The sequence below is a fragment of the Quercus suber genome, unplaced genomic scaffold (genome assembly GCF_002906115.3).
Source record: "Quercus suber isolate HL8 unplaced genomic scaffold, Cork oak 2.0 scaffold_5, whole genome shotgun sequence".
In the NCBI taxonomy this organism is placed as follows: domain Eukaryota; kingdom Viridiplantae; phylum Streptophyta; class Magnoliopsida; order Fagales; family Fagaceae; genus Quercus; species Quercus suber.
The window spans coordinates 2,886,350-2,904,305 of NW_027069471.1; the positions used below are offsets into that span (position 1 = coordinate 2,886,350).

General features: G+C 34.5%; 2 protein-coding genes across 2 annotated transcripts; one reads left to right on the forward strand and one right to left on the reverse strand.

Annotated features, from left to right (window-relative positions):
- The first annotated feature begins 1,192 nt into the window (after nt 1-1,192).
- Nucleotides 1,193-5,900, forward strand: LOC111999025 (uncharacterized). The gene is made up of 3 exons (XM_024031156.2): nt 1,193-1,481; nt 4,003-4,057; nt 5,201-5,900. The coding sequence occupies exons 1-3, from the start codon at nt 1,230-1,232 to the stop codon at nt 5,548-5,550; spliced, it is 657 nt and encodes a 218-aa protein (XP_023886924.2). The 5' UTR covers nt 1,193-1,229; the 3' UTR covers nt 5,551-5,900.
- A 4,323-nt stretch (nt 5,901-10,223) lies between these two features.
- On the reverse strand, nt 10,224-17,715 carry LOC136067105 (receptor-like protein EIX2). Its single transcript, XM_065772422.1, has 4 exons — nt 14,167-17,715; nt 12,328-12,366; nt 12,121-12,183; nt 10,224-10,598 (listed from the first exon to the last, which is right to left on the reverse strand). Exons 1-3 carry the CDS (start codon nt 17,646-17,648, stop codon nt 12,156-12,158), a joined length of 3,549 nt encoding a protein of 1,182 aa, XP_065628494.1. The 5' UTR covers nt 17,649-17,715; the 3' UTR covers nt 10,224-10,598; nt 12,121-12,155.
- Nucleotides 17,716-17,956: the final 241 nt, after the last annotated feature.

A 17,956-nucleotide genomic window follows, 5' to 3' on the forward strand; every position in this document is an offset into this window, starting at 1 on the left:
ACACATATCTTTTTATCTTTCTTTTCTTATTATTTTGCTATGCCTTGGACACGTGGTGATGACAGATTGACTCATTATGAACCAAATCAAGTATGCCTCTCTTTTGTGCTTGGTGACTGTACAATATATAAAATAAAATAAAATAAAAATTAGGTTTTAAGCAAAAATAAGCAAAAAAATTTGTATGAACTTATGTGAATGCTCTAATGGTGTAAGTATATGATCCATATTTTGTGTTGAATAAAAACTAACTTCAAAGTGTTTGGCATGTATTCTAGGACTACTTAAAAAAAATAAATTAATTAAAAAAAAGTGAGATTAATAATCTTGATAATTCAATAGTTGAGAGAAGTGAGATTTAAATTCTAAACATTTTCGTTGAAAATACTAAAAAATTAACTTGATTACGTATTTTGAAAGTCTAATTGTTAGATTACACATTTTTTATGTTATCAACACACATTTCAAATTTTATGTCAATTGAATATTATCTACTATTCAATTCATAAACTTATTTTTGTGCATAATTTTAGACTACAAAAATGTGAAATTTAAACATTTGATTGATGATATATTAATCTTTGATTTTGTGAAAATTTTGCAAGTATGAAAGATATAAGAAGGAAACGTAAGAGTGTAACGCTGTTTAAGATCTCATGTTCGAACCCCAAATGGGCAAAATGTGGGAATTCCCTCCCGCAGCTAGCTCAATGGTATTAGCATTCTCGTGGAGCTAAGGTGAGGTTTGTCGTCACTTCGGACAGTAGTAGCTATTGCTCAATTTAACATTTCCTAGCGAGTGAGTGCTCCAATGGTCCCGCCCATGGGGTTTATTACAATGGTCACTCCTGCTCACCCATTTTGTTCATAAAAAAAAAATGTAACCAAATTGTGGGTTTGTTATAATTTATATTCAATAAAAAAATATTGAATAGAGGAGTGTTGAGTTACAAGCAATTTAATATTCAAACTTTGTCATTTCTCATGTATAATAATACTATTATTTGTTCCTCGTAAAAAAGAAAAAATAAAAAATAAAAGAAGACCACATAAAAAATAATAATAATAATAATACTATTATTTGTTAAGTTTTTATTCTGAAACTATTTACTTAATGAAATGTCAAATTCGCCCTTATAAAATGTGCATATTCCAAAATCATCATGATTTTTTAGGAATTACGATCCGTTGCAATTTGCTGAGTGAGAATTGAGAATCAGAGGAAATCCATGGCAGCAAATCCAAAACCTGTTGAAGGCTCAGTGCCGAGGACCCATTTGACACCAATGTCACAAAGCGCACCAAATACACAACCACAACCACAACCACAAGGCCCACATTCGGTACCCACTCGTCCTATGCGTCCCATTCTTCCCAAGACCCACAAAAGAAAGCTCATTGATACCACCTTCTCTAACCCCAACTCCTCCTACTTCAAAATCCGCGCTCTCACTCAACAACTTCGCCCACGTTTCATCGAGGTACCTGTCAAAGACATCTTCTTTATCAATATTTGTATGCATGTCTTTCTGTTTTCTTGAACGATGTGGTCCCATTCTTGGTGGGTCTATGTTGCTTTTTTGTAGGGCTGAAAAGCTCGGTTCAAGAAAAAGCATGTTTATGTTCGGCTTGTTTTCAGAAAACAAGCCAAGTTAAAGCCCGTATTAAAAGGGCCAAGTTCAAAGTTTGTTCAACATGGAGTTTGATTTAACTATATATAATATTATGTAATTATATTTATATGTATACTTGTCTAAACATATATTTATATAAACTTGAAATTGGATTTAATAAGTTTGTCAATATGTGCATATGATATTAAATTAATATTTGTAGCTTATTAATGATATAAACAATCTATTTTTTGTAGTAAAAAATCATAGATTTGTGAAGAGGTAAAGCATTTTAGTCATGGTTTCACAATATATATAGGAAAATAATAAGTTAATCAAGTAGCTTGTGAACAAGCTCGAGCATGCTTGACAAGAAAATGAGCCAAGCTTAAACATAAAATATTGTCGGTGATGAGCTCAAGCTTGTGTTCAAAAAAAAATTAAACAAATGAACTTAAACTTTTAATATTTGGCTCAGCTCGCTAGTTTACAACCCTACTTTTTCGTGGGGTTATGGTTTTATTTGTGTGTGTGTGTGTTTTAAAATTTCACTATCCTCTATTTGTTTGTAAAGGAAAGGAATGAATAGCATTTGTTGCAAATGGGTTGTCATCAATGGGTCATAAAATGGCTCTCTTTTCATTCTCTGTTTTATTGAATTGCATGCAGCATTGGGTTATAACTATTTGATGGGTTTGTTCTGTTTTGGAGTTTGGGCAATTTGGGCTTTATTATGTTTCTGAATAGCAGGTAGGTTTCCTTGGAGTATTTCGTTGTCTCTCATTTCATATCTAATGTTTGGTTGCTTGAAAGCTTAGGAAAAGACAAGGCATTGATGACTTGATTTATAATGGTGCAGCAGAAAAGAATTCATTTGGCTGACCCTGACTCTTCTGTCCAAGATACATAGCCGACTCCTAAATTTTGGGTCTAAGGCTTGGTTGGTGTTGACTTGTATACAAGGGCCCAATTGTACAATGTCTATGGATTGATGATTTTTCTTCACTACATTTGCTTAGCAACCAGATTCAAAAACATTATTGTTTTTGCTTCAAGTGGTTTTAGGCTAAGAATTCTGACGTCATTTTGAAAAATCACACAGTTGTTAGCTGTGAATTCCAGTTTATTGTACTCTACTACTGGTATATGTTTTATTACCATGTTTTGTGATATATGTTGTCCAAGCCCCCACATAACTTTCCATTACACATTGTGTAGTAGTATTTGGACATGCCATAGCTCAAAAGAAATACACCATGTGCATCAATGTCCTGACCATAATGCTTATGGTTAAATTCACCTTTCTTTATTGGAATTAGGAAAATATGTCTGGTAGCTTTTGTTTAAATAGAGGCAATATGATGTCAATTTTCAAACATATAAAAATTTGTTGTAAAAGTTGGAATTGTTAAGAGCTGTATATCAACCTGGAGTGGGGATTTCCCTATTAAAGAGTAAAAAGCAGAGTTTTTGTAGGCCATCTTAAAACAAAGGATGGACACTTCTTCCAATTAAGATGGAGCTGTGGAGTAGCATTCTAATATAGGTCATTGTTGTGAAATATCCCTTGGGATCTAATTTGATATTTATACAAATCTATCACTTCTGATTTTTGAGATGCTGACTTGACGGTCTTTTGATTATTGATTTAGTTTTGGCCTGATTGGATGAGTTTTTGTTTGTTCATTTCCCATTTGCATGCCTTGGTTACGTTTTTCTCAATTTTAATACTTTTTGGGGGTACATTATACCAACCTTCTCAAGGGTTTGAGAAATGTCAGGAACTTACTTCCTAGTCTTAGAAATGACATTATGTTCCCCATTTTCATACATCATATATATATATATGGATAAGTTGTATGCACCCAATGAGTCTCAAGTCCACAACCTTACCCTCCATCTCATTATAATGAGATGAGGAAGTGTCAGTTGAATTATTGCTCATTGGCAATGTTGTGCATCATATAAATATATTATTCTCTCTCTCTCTTAATTAGATTCCCATCCAAAGTAGCCTCAAATATTGATTACAAACTAGACTCCCATCATTCAACATATATTTATACTCATCTCTGGCAGTGCTTAGTGGCCTTTTGATGTAAAATGATCTAATATATTTATAATAACTGGTGTTATGAGTTATTGATATAGTCCCAAAAGTTATCCCCACTTGGACTTTGTCTCAAATGGACAGATTTTGGGTGACTTGGGGTGTCGATCTTTCAGGTTCAATTCTTTTTAAGCTAGGGGCAAAAATGAAAGAGTTATTTTAGCTACTCCTTACAATATCTTGTCCCCTCATGCAACATTTCAGAATCTGCATCTTTCTAAACTTATAATAGTGTGAAGAGATGGACATCGTTTAATTATATTTTTGTTCTATATGTAGGTTCTCCACACCCCAGACTTTCGGAACTGCAAGGCAGCCAATGAAGTTCGAAAACGTGAGTTCATTATACATTTTTTTTCTTCTATACATATGATAGGATTTTAGATTATGACATTCGTTTCATAATAATTGTTGCTTACCATTAGACCAAGAAAACAGTGGGTTGCTTTTTGGTGTTTGCGGGATTCAATCTCAAATCCCTCATTCAATAAGAGATTTTACCAATTGAGCTAATTAAAACTCCACTTCATATACAAATTGTATTTAAGTATTTGATGCAGGACAACCAGAACAAAATTGAAATAACGGAAAAATAAAGGGGTATGACCTAGGAGTCAGCACCAAGCGGGGAAACCACTAAGAGTCAGCACCTAGGGTAGATCTAGAGTCAGCACCAGACTAAGAAAGAACAAACAACCATTTTTTCATTTATCAAAATATCAATTATCCTCTCAAGGAGTACAATAGGTTTTTTATATAGGATTGCTAAACCCTAGTTCTAATTGGCTAGGAAACCCTAATTGCCTTATTACAAAAATAACCTTGCTTCTCAAATTAAAATACTAATAGCCCAATAAACTACTAGGACCTAAAACATAAAAATACAATTGACTTGCACACATAAATGATATTAAATAATAATTTTCTTGCATCTCCCGCATCAGTATTTGCATGAATATGAAATATTAGATTATCTTGGGCATATTTTTATTTGTTTTGGACTAACATGCTATGGCCTCAATCACCTGATGCTTTCTCAATTAGCTTTTGGGTCGTGCTCCCTAGGTTGGACATGATCTCACTTTAGTCAAGGATTTAGAGCTCGTTGAGTCCTGAGTTCCTAACCATCTGAGAACCCAACATTAGATTTACATTGTGAACATTGTTTTGTGATAAGCTTGAAATTCAAACATTATTATAGTTTTGTGTGGTCTCTGGAATTTGTAAGTTGCAACTATTTAGAATTCCTGAGCTCAGCATCAACTTTTGGAAAATTTCCTACTTTTTCTTTTGTTTTATAAAATAATTTAAGCTTAGCATGTGTTGTTTAAAAGGCACTGATCACATCTCCTTTGTTCTTGGGGTCTACTTTAGTCATGCCTCCTTGGTTTCCTTCATAGAATGTATTTATTTTCCCAAAAAAGAAAAAGACTGTCCAGTGGCATGTTTGGTGATAAATTTATGATGCAACTTCCAGGTATGAGGCTTCTTTTGGATCTATACAAACAGATGACTGTGGAGATGGGAAATCCAAGGAAGTTTGAACCACATTGCCAGGTTTTTTCCAGTGGAAACATGCCTGGAAAGGGAAATCAAAAGGGAAAGCGACCAAAGCCACTTCAAGCTCAGCATTTCATGAACTCAGCAGAAAATAAGCCTCCAACCGTTCCTTTCAGTTCAGAGAAAACCAATAGTGGCCATCTCAAGGGAAGCTATATCTTGGGCAATTCAGATTTTGGTAAGAACTTCATCACATATTTGGGTAGTAAACCTGTTTATTACGGGGTGACAAAGGAGTCCCATCGCAGTAGGTACAAGAAGCGGTAATCTGTTGTGAACAACTCACAGTTTTGATGACAAGAAGCTACCTACAGTAAAGAAGCACCTTGTTTAGCCAGGAAATGGTGTCCTTCCCATAGCAGCTATAGAATTTGAGAAATTATTCTGTACAAATGGTGTATTGCATGTTTTCTCTCGTATAAGTGTGGACTCCCATTTATGGCACCTACAAGTAAGTTCCACCATTATGTGAGAGGACGTAGTATACCATTCGCGCTGTATAGTTTCACATAGAAATTTTGTTGATAGGAAAAGGTTTGAATAGATAAAGATGGAGTGAATGATGTTTGTAAAGTCTTTTTTGCGTCAATATATTTACTCTCCATGTTGCTGTGCCAGTAATTTGTGTCCTGCATTTTGTAATCTCAATTTTTACATGGTTCATCCTGCCTTAATTGTCTTTTGGTCCATGTCTGCAAGCGATGACTCTGACAAGCTTGAGATACTAAATTCTAGATTAGATCCAATCCAACAGCATGGTATTCCAAATTTATCAACAGCCTTCAACAAATTCCTTGACATAGTTGGGAAGGGAGAACTCATCAATATGGGGACAGATTCATCAATTTACTCGCTTTTATGGTTACCTAGGTCCGGTTGAGAACAGCCTATTTAGCTGAAACTGAAATTTTTTTGCTGAAAATGTAAAAAGTAGTTAAAAGCTATCTAAATAGTATAATGAGACTCATGAATAGTACCAAAAAGAAGCTAAAAACTCAAATAAACTGAACTTTTCATCATATCCCAAATAAACTCAATCGTATCATCTAACCTTAGATACCTTGGTAATCCACACTCTGCCCTAGATACCTGGGTAAACTTATGGATTGTATCAGTCATTTGACTAAATTCCATCAACTTTCCTAGAATGCTTCCCAGTCTTATGTTCTGAAACAATAAGACGCTTTCCATGCTTTTCAGTCATCTACTCCAAAATTTTGTACAGAAATTGAGTTTGCAATTTAAGTTCGGTCACAAAATACTGGCAGTGTAGCTGAAGTTTTATTTTGATGTGTATCATTTGAAAACTTTTCTGCCGTCTTCATCAAATATTTTCTACACGAGTGGGTTCTTGTATCATGTATGAATGTGGAGTAAGATCTGTAGTGAGAATGACTTGGAGAGTAGGTAATTTTTTGGAAGGAGGTTTCATGGGTGTAAGCTAATATAAGGTAAGTTTGAAAATATAAAATTCAATGATTTTATCAATATCGGATTTAAGGTACATATTAGTCGCTTTCTTGTAGAAGTTCTATTATCAATATTTTATCATAGAAAACTAAAATATAAGATAAAACTAAGCTAACTACTACCTACTTTTAACTCATCAAAATCAAAGACTAAAATATCTCAACATAAAGTAGTAGGTTCAATTAACTTAACTGGTAAAGTCTTTTATCGTCAAATAAGAGATTTGAACTTCAAATTTAAACTCCGTCTACACTAATAACCAATTGGTGTCTTAGCCTGATAAAATGAGCAATTATCATGGAGTAGACTGCATAGATTAAAACTCTATTTATCAAAAGAAAAATGTTCATTTAGAAGTTCTATTATCAATAGATGATGAGCAAAGAGTAACATGGCCTCAAACATAGTCATAATACATATCTATTAAAAGTTTATTAGTAACAATCATAATTGTCAAATTCATACTTTGTTGACTTTGTCAAATGCTACTACATAAACTTTTAATGTCTTAAACAATTTTACACATTATTATTTTAAATAATATTTTTAATTGAGTTTAAATTCTGTTATATATTTAAGCCTTTCACTAAAACCTAGCAAAATCATATTTTTATTAAATGGTAGAATAGATTGTTCCATATAGAATCTCAGTCATTATAAAAGCTTATTAACAACTACCATAAAATTATCGAATTTTATATTTAGATAGAAAGTAAAAAAGAATAAAAAAGAATAAATCATATTGTGTTAAACACTTTTTGCACATTGCATGAGTTACTGATTAGTTTTTTTGAGTTACTGACTAGTTGATAAAGTGGAATCTCTGCTATATTTGCTTTGCTATTGAAATTGATACCATTGTAATTAAAGATCCCATGTTATGTGCTATATCTCAATTTCCTTATGATAATTAGGGTTAAATTATTTATCTATTTTGACTTTGTTACTGAGGTTTGACTAGAGAATGATGAACCACTATTGCGTCGTATAATGCCTATATACATATATGCTTCACTCTTTCTTTTTCACCCTAAATTGTACATACGATGGCTCTTTCATTGCTCTTCTTTTGCATCTTTGAGAATTTCTTCGTTGCTAAATCAGGTTTGTGAATCCTCATGTGTCTTTGTAGTTTGTATACATGTTTTGTGTGTCAATGTGAGCACGTCCATATACACATAAAATGATTGCTCAATTAATTATAGTAATAATTTTTATTGTGCATTTAGATGTGTTTATTTTGTTTATTGTATAAAAGGTATACATTCTCTCTAGAAGTGAAAATAAACTCATCAAAATCAAATCATCAAATCTTGTGTGTATGTTTGTTTCTTGTGCAATGTTATTATTTTCTACACTCAACTTTAAGAATAACAAAAATGGTATATAGTTCAGGGTCTAATCATGAATATATGTCTCCTTTCCACCCACTTTTTTTAGGATTGGAAAAATTTGCTTAGAGTGGGAACATGGTAAGATAGGAGCAGGGTAAGTTGGAGGTATTTTGTCATCCTTAATGAGGTGACTCTACAACTAATATGAGAAAAATGACTAAAAGAGAGGGATAGTTAGAAGAGTGCTCTAAATGATATAAAAATTTTAAAGATGGTTATTTTATTTTGTTATTTATAAAAATAAAAATCTGTGTTTTTTTTTTTTTTTTTTTTTTTTTTTTTTTTTTTTTTTGAGGAAGTCTTTCTTTTGTGTTGTTAAAGTTTATAAGATTGGATATTTTTCTATTCTCCAAAATTTGTTAATTTCCAATTCTATTCTTGATAAAGGGCCCAAGGTGTTGGTGTGAACTATAGACTACTAGGTGACAACCTTCCAGTCCCTGAAGCAGCCATTGGGCTATTGAAATCTAGAAATATAACTAAAGTTTGGATTTTCGAACCCAACCCTGTAACATAAAAGTTGTCCAAGGAGTTAGAAATGAAGACCTCCAACATCTAGCATCAGATCCAAATTCAGCCACTACATGGGTTGCTAATACATGTCACGGCAGTGAATTTAGGTACGTAACCACAGGCAACATTTTAGGGTTGACGTCCATTTAACCCAACTAATAATTAGGTGAGTTTGGGTTCAATTAAAGTGGATGAGTTTGGGTAGGTAAATGGGTTTGGGCTTACTTTGTCATCCTTAGGTGCCATGCAAAACTTTGATGCAGCCCAAAAATCTGCTAATATTACTGTACCAATTAGCACTGTTGTTTCATGTGCCATAATAGGTGTATCATATCCTCCTTCAAACGGTGCATTTTCGGAAAATGACTCTGTCATTGGATCCATTGTGTCAATTTTTTTGGGTGCAAAATTAATGTCCACTTCTAGTTAATGTGTACCCTTATTTTACATATGTAAATGATCCCAAAAATGTGCACTTAGACTATGCACTAGGGACTGGTAAAGGCACGGTCGTGACTGATGGGGCTAATCAATATTATATGCTCTTTGATTCCAGGGTTGATGGCATATAGAGCAAATTATGGGTCAGGCCTGGTCGGTTTCAAGCCCGACTAGCACCTCTACCAGACAGAACCCAAACCCGCCCATTTTTAACCTGCCTGAAATTTCGTTTTAGCTGGTGGGTGCATCGAGTCTCATGCAGCACTTGGGTCTACTCTTTAAAAATAAAAATAAAAATTCCTTCTAAATAAAATGATAAGTTCAAATTTAAGTTTGAAAAGAAAATCATTTGGCATTAATGACCCAAATCATTATAGAAAATGCAATATAAAATTATTCCCCTCTTAATTTATTTCCTTCCAATGCAAAGTTTAAGTTCGAAAGTTTTAGAGTTAATGAAGATCTTGAGCCTGCCGATGTTGAGCAGAATTTAGGGTTATTTCATCCTAACATAACTGAGGTTTATCCTGTCAATTTTACTTCTTTGGAACAGCCCACGCGTACAGTGTAAAAGCAACTTATGGAATAGTTCTTTGATTTATAGTAGTTTATCAACTTTAAGTAAAATTAGTAAATAATGCTCCATGCATACATGCAGCCCTCTTGAATGGTGTTTTTGCCCTGTTTGGGATTTTAGAACTGTGATTCAAAAGCATCAAATCAAGTTTTCATGGCTGAAGACTGCATATCATTACCGTTAGAACCTAAACTAAAGGTGCCTAAACAAAATGCTCACTTTACTTTTTGAAAAAAAAAAAAATCATAAAATTTATAATTTACAACAAACGAACAAAACTCAACACACACCTCAACTGTTTTCTCACCATTTCCACGGTTTTACCAAGGGAAATATATTCCCTAGCCATTCCATTTCATTTCTTTCCAAAACCTTGAAGGAAAGTGCCACTTTCCGGCCCAATCTCATTCATAGTCAGGGTGCAGCACACCTCTAAATTTGAAGAAGTAGATAAGTCCATCTTGAACCAACTTTGTTTCAATGAGGCCCTCCAATTTTCAAAGCCTAGCCACAAAAAATTGAAAAGAAAAATGGAACCCATCAACTGAAAAAGAAATGACAATAAACACAAACTGATCCCCACAGGGTGGGCTGGGGGAAGGGGAACCTAGATCACACTTAGACTACGTGAAACAAACAATATGATTCTAAAGTTATCTATTTTCTTCTTCATCAGTTCTATAAATACTTGCTTTGTATCCAAGAAAAGGAAATAAGAGAACAAGTTATGTGTTACCCATAAAGCATCCCTCCTTTTCATTTAAAGATATGTCAGTCATAGGCAGGACTTAATAAATTCAGAAGTTATGGAAAAGCATGATAGCATCATCAAGTTTCAGCAGCGATGAATCCAGGAGAATCCTGATGCTCTTTTGTTTTTGTCCTTCCTCTTTTGTCATAGCTTCAAGGGGGTTTATAACCTGGAAGGAGTTTTAACATAGAAAATTATTAGTACATACATTTATCAAAATAAAGGTGTAAAGTAACTGTGGTTGTAACAAGGTGATGAAAGTGCAGGTGATTTAACAACTAAATTTCATAGAGGAATCTGAATATCCAAAGAGAAACAGTGAAGCGATTTTNGACAAAATAAATAAGGGGTATAGAAAATAGCTATCTAATCTATCTATGCCCTGGTGGTGCCCGCACCAGGTGTGTTTTGTGGAGGGTGGCTCATAGACAGACAATGGGGGCCGGCAGACTGGGTGTTTGTCTATTTAAGCATTTGCCAGTATATTTGGTCAAGAACGGGGACTTTGGTGTTTTGGGGGAAGTGTTTTTAAAGGCCAAACACCCTTAGCAGCATGCTGATAAAAGAAGTATGGGGTTGCCGTGTTATTGAAATGGTGTTCTAAGACAGAAACTCAAGTCACTCACCCACTTGACCCAAGAAAAGGTTGCTGATTTGCACAGTTAGACCCGCAGGTCAACAGTTTAGACTTTAGAGTGGTTATTCACACATACGGTTATTTAAGGTTAATTGGACAGTGTAAGGAAGCAGTTCACAGTTGGACCACCAATCTAGACCATTTATTAAAACATTGGACACTACTTAATTTTAGGTGAAAAGATACTTTCGCTAGATACTAATTGAAAAGACACTTTATTAATTGCAGATATATAAACCTAGACCTATGGAAAATAATCTGTGGAAGAGAGTACTGAACCCCTCTCCACTCTGATTAGAATAAATTAACTGTTTTTTTTTTCTTTAATCCAAAATGAAAGCACTGTACAGCAAGAGAAACTCAATTATAAGAATTGCCCCAAGATGAGTTCCTTACCAGAAGACGAACTCTACCTTCATACAATTTATATAACCAGAAATAAATATACTAGTACATATACAAATTACACATATATATTGTAGATCTTGTGGACCTTATGAATTGTAAAATGTCATTCTCATGCTCCCCCCCACTTCCCCTCTCTTAAATTGCATCCTAGATCTAAACCATCTAATGTCTGGGGCCAGGGCTAACTAAACAACTGGACTGCCCAAAGAAACCAATATAAGCTAGAGTTGTTTATAGTGAGCAAACTAAGTCTAGGACTGCATGGCTGCATCACTTAGCAACCATAGTAAAAGGTATCTTTCATGCAAATTCTGATTATTGAGTACTGCTGAATTTTGATCTCCCATCTGTTCTTCCTTATTTAGACTTAACAAGTACTAGGTATAAGTTCTTCAAATGGCCAAAAGGCCCCAATCCAACACCATTATTGATTAGATCATTTCCTCAGGTGATTGCCTATCCAGAATTGGAAGTGCCATATGAGGACTTCAATATCAGACATCATATATCTTTCCATTTCTCATGAGCCAAACCTAAATAGATAGTACATGTGTGTGTGTGTGCGCGAATCAATCACAACCTAAATATAATGTTAAAACATAAAGTATAAAATTTTTAAAACAAAATTAAAAAAATTGCAGTTTACCTGACTTTTCTGTTTTCACTTTCTTCTCTAAACCTCTAGTTGCATCCAGCTTTGCTTTTAAGACTTTTACAGCTCCATCATCCAGTGATACCAAATAATTATTAAGAAAAAAAAAGATTCATAGAAAGATTAAGCCATTCAAGGGATAGAAATTTGACATTTTCAGGGACCAATGCATGTTATGAAGTTGGCATTGAGCTGATTTACCTGAAGCTTTTTTCTTTTTCCCTTTGAAAGTTGACACCACTTGCGTAAAAACATTGCAGGGAAGAAAGATGAGAAACTAAAATTAGACTATTCAAATAAAGATCATTTTCCTGTAGATTAATAAAGTAAAGCTGTGATAGATTTCTAAACTCCAAGCAACCAGTAGAATAATTAACTCAATTTATTTAGTAGTTCTAGATCTTGTAAAAAAAGGATTAATCTTGCCACCCAATGGTAATCTATATTCATCAGCAGAATGTTAATTCCTAGGTGGAGTTCAACCCGATTTCAACCAATGTTGTCAAGTCAGATTCCAATCCATCTTCAGCAATCTTGAACATACAAAGACAAGAGCCTACTTGAAGGACTTGTAATAGCTTTGAAACTTAGAAGGGTTTGTTTTTCTTTCTCATTGCAAGTTAGATTGGAGCTCCTTTGCATAGGCTTGAATTGTAGGGTATTACAGAGAAAACTATAGCAAGAGAAGCACAACAATTATGAAGACACAAATCTGATGAAGCAATAAGTAAGGAAGAATTGAATTCAAAGGAAGCTTTACATGTTTAATTAGCAGGCAACAATACAAGTGTGTGTTTAAATAGGTTTTTAGCCAAAACCAGCCATTGATGGTTAGCTCACAAATAATGTTTATGTCTTTATTCATTTTCTTTAGTAATTAACCAAAGTGATCATTTAAATATCATCTAAGAAGTGGACTACTGCTTATGGTTTGATTTTCTTGACACATGAGAATTTTCATGTATGCTACATTCTTGCAAGTGGGAGAAAGAATTCCACTGGACACTATTGAGCTTGACTTGCAAGTTGCAAGTTTCATGTTCATCTTCAATATGATGTTTGAGAAATTGTCCACCTAAATAGGAAACCAAAAATGTGTAAAACTTCCATATAGCCAATCCCAATTAAGTTTTCAAATTCCCCTACAGTACCTTTCAAAATTGGTTCTTTGCAAGCATAACCATGACTCTTAAAAAATGAACCATCCAGTTTTAAATATCCCTAAAACTCAAGGAAAGCACTGCTGAGAGACTTTTTGTTGTTTAGGAGAAAGGTATAATAAATTAACTGTCATTTGGGAGACCTGATTAAATAGAAGCATAGCACTAGACTTACTACTTTATCAAAATATTGTGTACATCTAATTAACATATCAAGAAAAAACAAAAAAGCTGAAAAACCTTAAAATCCAAATTCAAGGTAGTTTTTATCTATTACTTTGAGATCATCAGAAAAAAAGTCTCCTCCGACATCAAAGGCTAGATTTGGCAAGGGAACGGTAGACTTTACAGAGCCACTATTTTGTAGCCTAGGATTCCTTCTCTGAAAATGTTTGGAAGGGATCCAACTGATACCCTTGGAATTTGTTATAAATATGATTAGGTTGTCCAGTTATGCACAATCTTGTTGAGGCTTTACAAAGTGATCACTAGGAAATTCTAAAGAGAGTTATCAAGATAGCCGGATGAACACTTAGCTACTAAGATACCAAAATTCCCCCTTAAAGTAACAGAAATAATCCTCACCCAAAAAAAAAAAAAAAGAAAGAGAGTAACAATAACGCAAATAGGGCATCATTTCAAGATATAGTATACTACATTGCTTTTCAAGAATCAATTGCTTTTACGGACTAAAATTTGATTTTCCAAATTGCATTACATTGACATTCATAGGAAGTAACACCATATTTATATATGTTAATGGAGTGAATTAACTAATAACATAAGTACTAACCAGCACAAAGATGCTCTAGAAATCATCAAAAGATTGATAAACATGACATTTACACAAAATATTAAGAATCTTACAACATTTACTTACAACAAAACAAGACTCTTAAGCTTGTACCCCGTGTGATCTAGGAATTGAAAATACATAGTTCTCCATTGCTTGCTCAATAGTAAAGGACCACATACACCCCAAAACCCAACCACAAAGCCGAGTGCCAAGCTTACAAAGAACCAATCCACTTCAAGTCCACTGTTATGTTTACTCCCTTTGTTTTCATTGTTAGGGTCTACATCATCAATAGTACATTTATTAGAAAGTGGTAGTCCACAAAGTTTGTTTCCAATAAAACCTGATGCATTTAAGCTCTGTAGTTGAGTGCTTAAAGGGATTTTCCCAGTCAAATTATTGTTTGACAAGTTCAAATGATTTAAAAATGTCAAACTTGACATGCTTGTGGGAATTTGACCAAAAAGTTGGTTCACAGAGAAATCAATTGATTCCAATGATCCCATAGCACCTATATTCTCAGGAATACTTCCAATCAAGAGATTATATGATAGATTCAACGATTGTAATCCTTCAAGACTGGTTATTTCTTTACAAATCTCTCCTGATAAACTGTTCTTGGAAAAGTCTATACATTTTACTAGGTGGAGAATGGTGCTATACTCAAGAGCTTTGCCCTTTATCACAAGCAATTCGCTATCAAGAGGGACAGTTGTACCAAGATAATAATAATGAAACTCTGATGGATGAAAACCCATGTCAAGGTTTGAATTATTTTTTGTGGCCATGGCACTAAAATTATTTACACATCTAGGAATACCTCCAGATAGCTTATTATGAGAAAGGTCCAAGATTTGGAGTGAAGTAAGAGCACAAAGTTCTTTTGGTATTTGACCATGGAAATTATTTGAGCGAAGGTTGAGAATCATCAAACTTGAAAATCTGTGTCCTATCCATGAAGGTATGCTTCCAACAAACTCATTTTCAGCAACATCAAAAGTCACCAAATTTTCACAATTTCTCAGAGATGATGGTAAATTTCCTGAGAATTTGTTGTTGTATAGGTGCAAAGACTTAAGAAGTGTCAAAGATCCAATGGATGCTGGAAAGCTGCCACTAAAATTGTTGTTTGCCAAATTTAGGACCACCAAGCTATTCCACTTCATCCAACAATCAGGAATTTTTCCTGATAAATTATTTTTTTCAAGATTGAGATATCCTATGCTTCTGGAGTCATTTGTCTTGAAACACAAAAATGATGAAATTGACTTGGAGAATGAATTGTTAGAAAGATCTACGACAATCACTCTAGAGGATATATAAGGCAATGAACCTTTGAATTGGTTTGAACTTAAATCAATCACTAAAGAAGTAGACAAAATTGAAGGATTGTTTGGAATCTCACCATTGATTTGATTGTGGGAAAGATTTAGATGTTGGAATTGAGAAGACAAGTTCCAAATTGAAGGAGGAATCACATCTGAAATCTGTGTGTTGGATATGTCCAAATACTGAAGATTCATTTGTGAACAAAGCCATAGAGGAAATTTTGGCCCTAAATTCCATGATCGCAAGCTTAATTCCTCCAGTTGAAAAGGAGGAATCCAATCGTGACTTACATTTAAAGTCAGCCGGTTTCCAAATGCATAAAGTGTGTTCAATCTTGTTAAATTGGAAAAATGAGATTTGGACACAAAACCTTCCAACATATTTGATTCAATATACAAAGAGTCTAGCTCGGAAAGCTGCCCAAAATTTTGAGGAACTGTTCCGTTGAATAGATTTTTTGAAAGATCCAGGGATGTCAGAGATGAAAGACTGCCTAAAGACAGTGGGAGTGGACCAGAGATTGAATTATTATAAAAAGAAAGTGTGACTAGATTTTTTAATTGCCCAAAATTTAGAGAAAGAGTTCCCCTAAACAGATTATTTGAAAAGTCCAGGTTTGTCAAAGATGAAAGATTTTCTAAAGACATTGGAATTGGACCTGAAATTGAATTCTGTGAAAAAGAAAGTTTGACAAGATTTTTTAATTGCCCCAAATTTTGAGGGAGAGTTCCGCTGAACTGATTATTTGAAAAATCCAGGTTTGTCAAAGATGAAAGATTTCCAAAAGACACTGCAATTGGACCTGAAATTGAATTCTGTGAAAAAGAAAGTTCGACTAGATTTTTTAATTGCCCCAAATTTTGAGGAAGAGTTCCGCTGAACTGATTATCTGAAAAATCCAGGTTTGTCAAAGATGAAAGATTTCCAAAAGACACTGGAATTGGACCTGAAATTGAATTCTGTGAAAAAGAAAGTTCGACAAGATTTTTAAATACCCCAAGTTCATCCGTCAAATGACCATGGAGTTGAGAAGAACTTAAGTCTAAGATCTCTAGTCTATCTGAAAGACACCCTGATAAACTTTCTAAGATTTCAGATATCTCTTGACTCCATTTGTTGGATGACAAACTGATTTCCCTTAAGTTACAGAGATTAACCAACGATCTTGGCAACTTTCCTCCAAGTTCATTGTATGACAAGTCAATCCTAATGGCAGATGTTAGGTTTCCAATGGCACTGGAGATTGTACCCTGCAAATTATTGAAGCCAAGGTTGAGAAACTCAAGACGACTAAAACTATAGAACCAATTGGGAATTGAAGAGTTGAACTTGTTCCCAGATAGATCGAGGTGACTAAGAGAAGTCATGTTTTGGAGATCAACAGGGATTGGACCTCCTTGAAAGTAATTTTCAGACAGATCAAGAGAAACAAGATTACGAAGACCAAAGATCCATGATAGGATCGAAGTGTTTTCAAATTGGTTCTCTGAAAGATCGAGGGTGAGGAGAGATGAAAAGTTAACAGTGGGAGTCGGTGGAATGAAAGGCCTAAGTTGGCAATAATACAACCGCAACTCAAACAAGGAAGGGAGTGTGTTTGTGAGTTGAACCCAATCAGAGGCTTTGCTAAGATCTACATAACTCATATCGAGATGTTGTAGCAAAGGAAGACCAGAAAGCCATTCAAGGTTATTCACATATAAACCATAACCATGGAGATTGAGATAGAGCAAATTGGAGAGATTTCCAAGTTGATGAGGTATGAGTCCCACAAATCCCGCATTAGAGAGATTAAGAGATGTTAAACTCTTCATTGAACCGAGAAATGAGGGAATAGGAGAAGCAGAGAAATTACTGAAGCTGAGGTCAAGGTAATTCAAATGCTTCAAATCAAGCAGAGAAGGATTTAGCTTACCACCAAACGACCGCCGCTCAAAGGCTTCATATTGTTCGTAAGTTGCAAAACCACCTGGAGGAGGGAAGCTTCTGAGATGAAGTTGATGGACGTGAGCAGTGAGGTTGTGGCAGACAACACCCTCCCATAGACAACAATCCCCATCACCAGTCCAAGAGGAGAGCCGGTTTGATGGATCAATAAGGTCTTGCTTGAAGGTGAGAAGGGCGTGTCGCTCGGTATCGATGCAACGAAGCTGAGAGTGTCCGGTGCAGAAAATGAAGAAATTAGGAAGAGGAATAATTAGAAAAGCCAGGAAAAGGAATCCTAAGGAACCCTCCATTATCAGATTGATTATTATGAGAAGTAAGGGTTTTTTTGTGAGTTGTGGAAACGATACTAATTGGATGGTAATTTATATAGGAGCACCTCTGTTTGATAAAGTTGTTTTGTTTTACACTTCAAATTCTACACTCTCTGTCTGCATTCGGTGGTCTACGCTTCAAGCATTGACTGAAATCTTGCAAGTTGGACCCTCCCTCCATTTTGTGGGGGCCTTTGTCTTGATCTGGCCACGTATCTTTTTTCTTTTTTTGGCTGCCACATATCAATTTGCTTACCTACCAAATGTGCTTTAAGAAAAATTTCTTT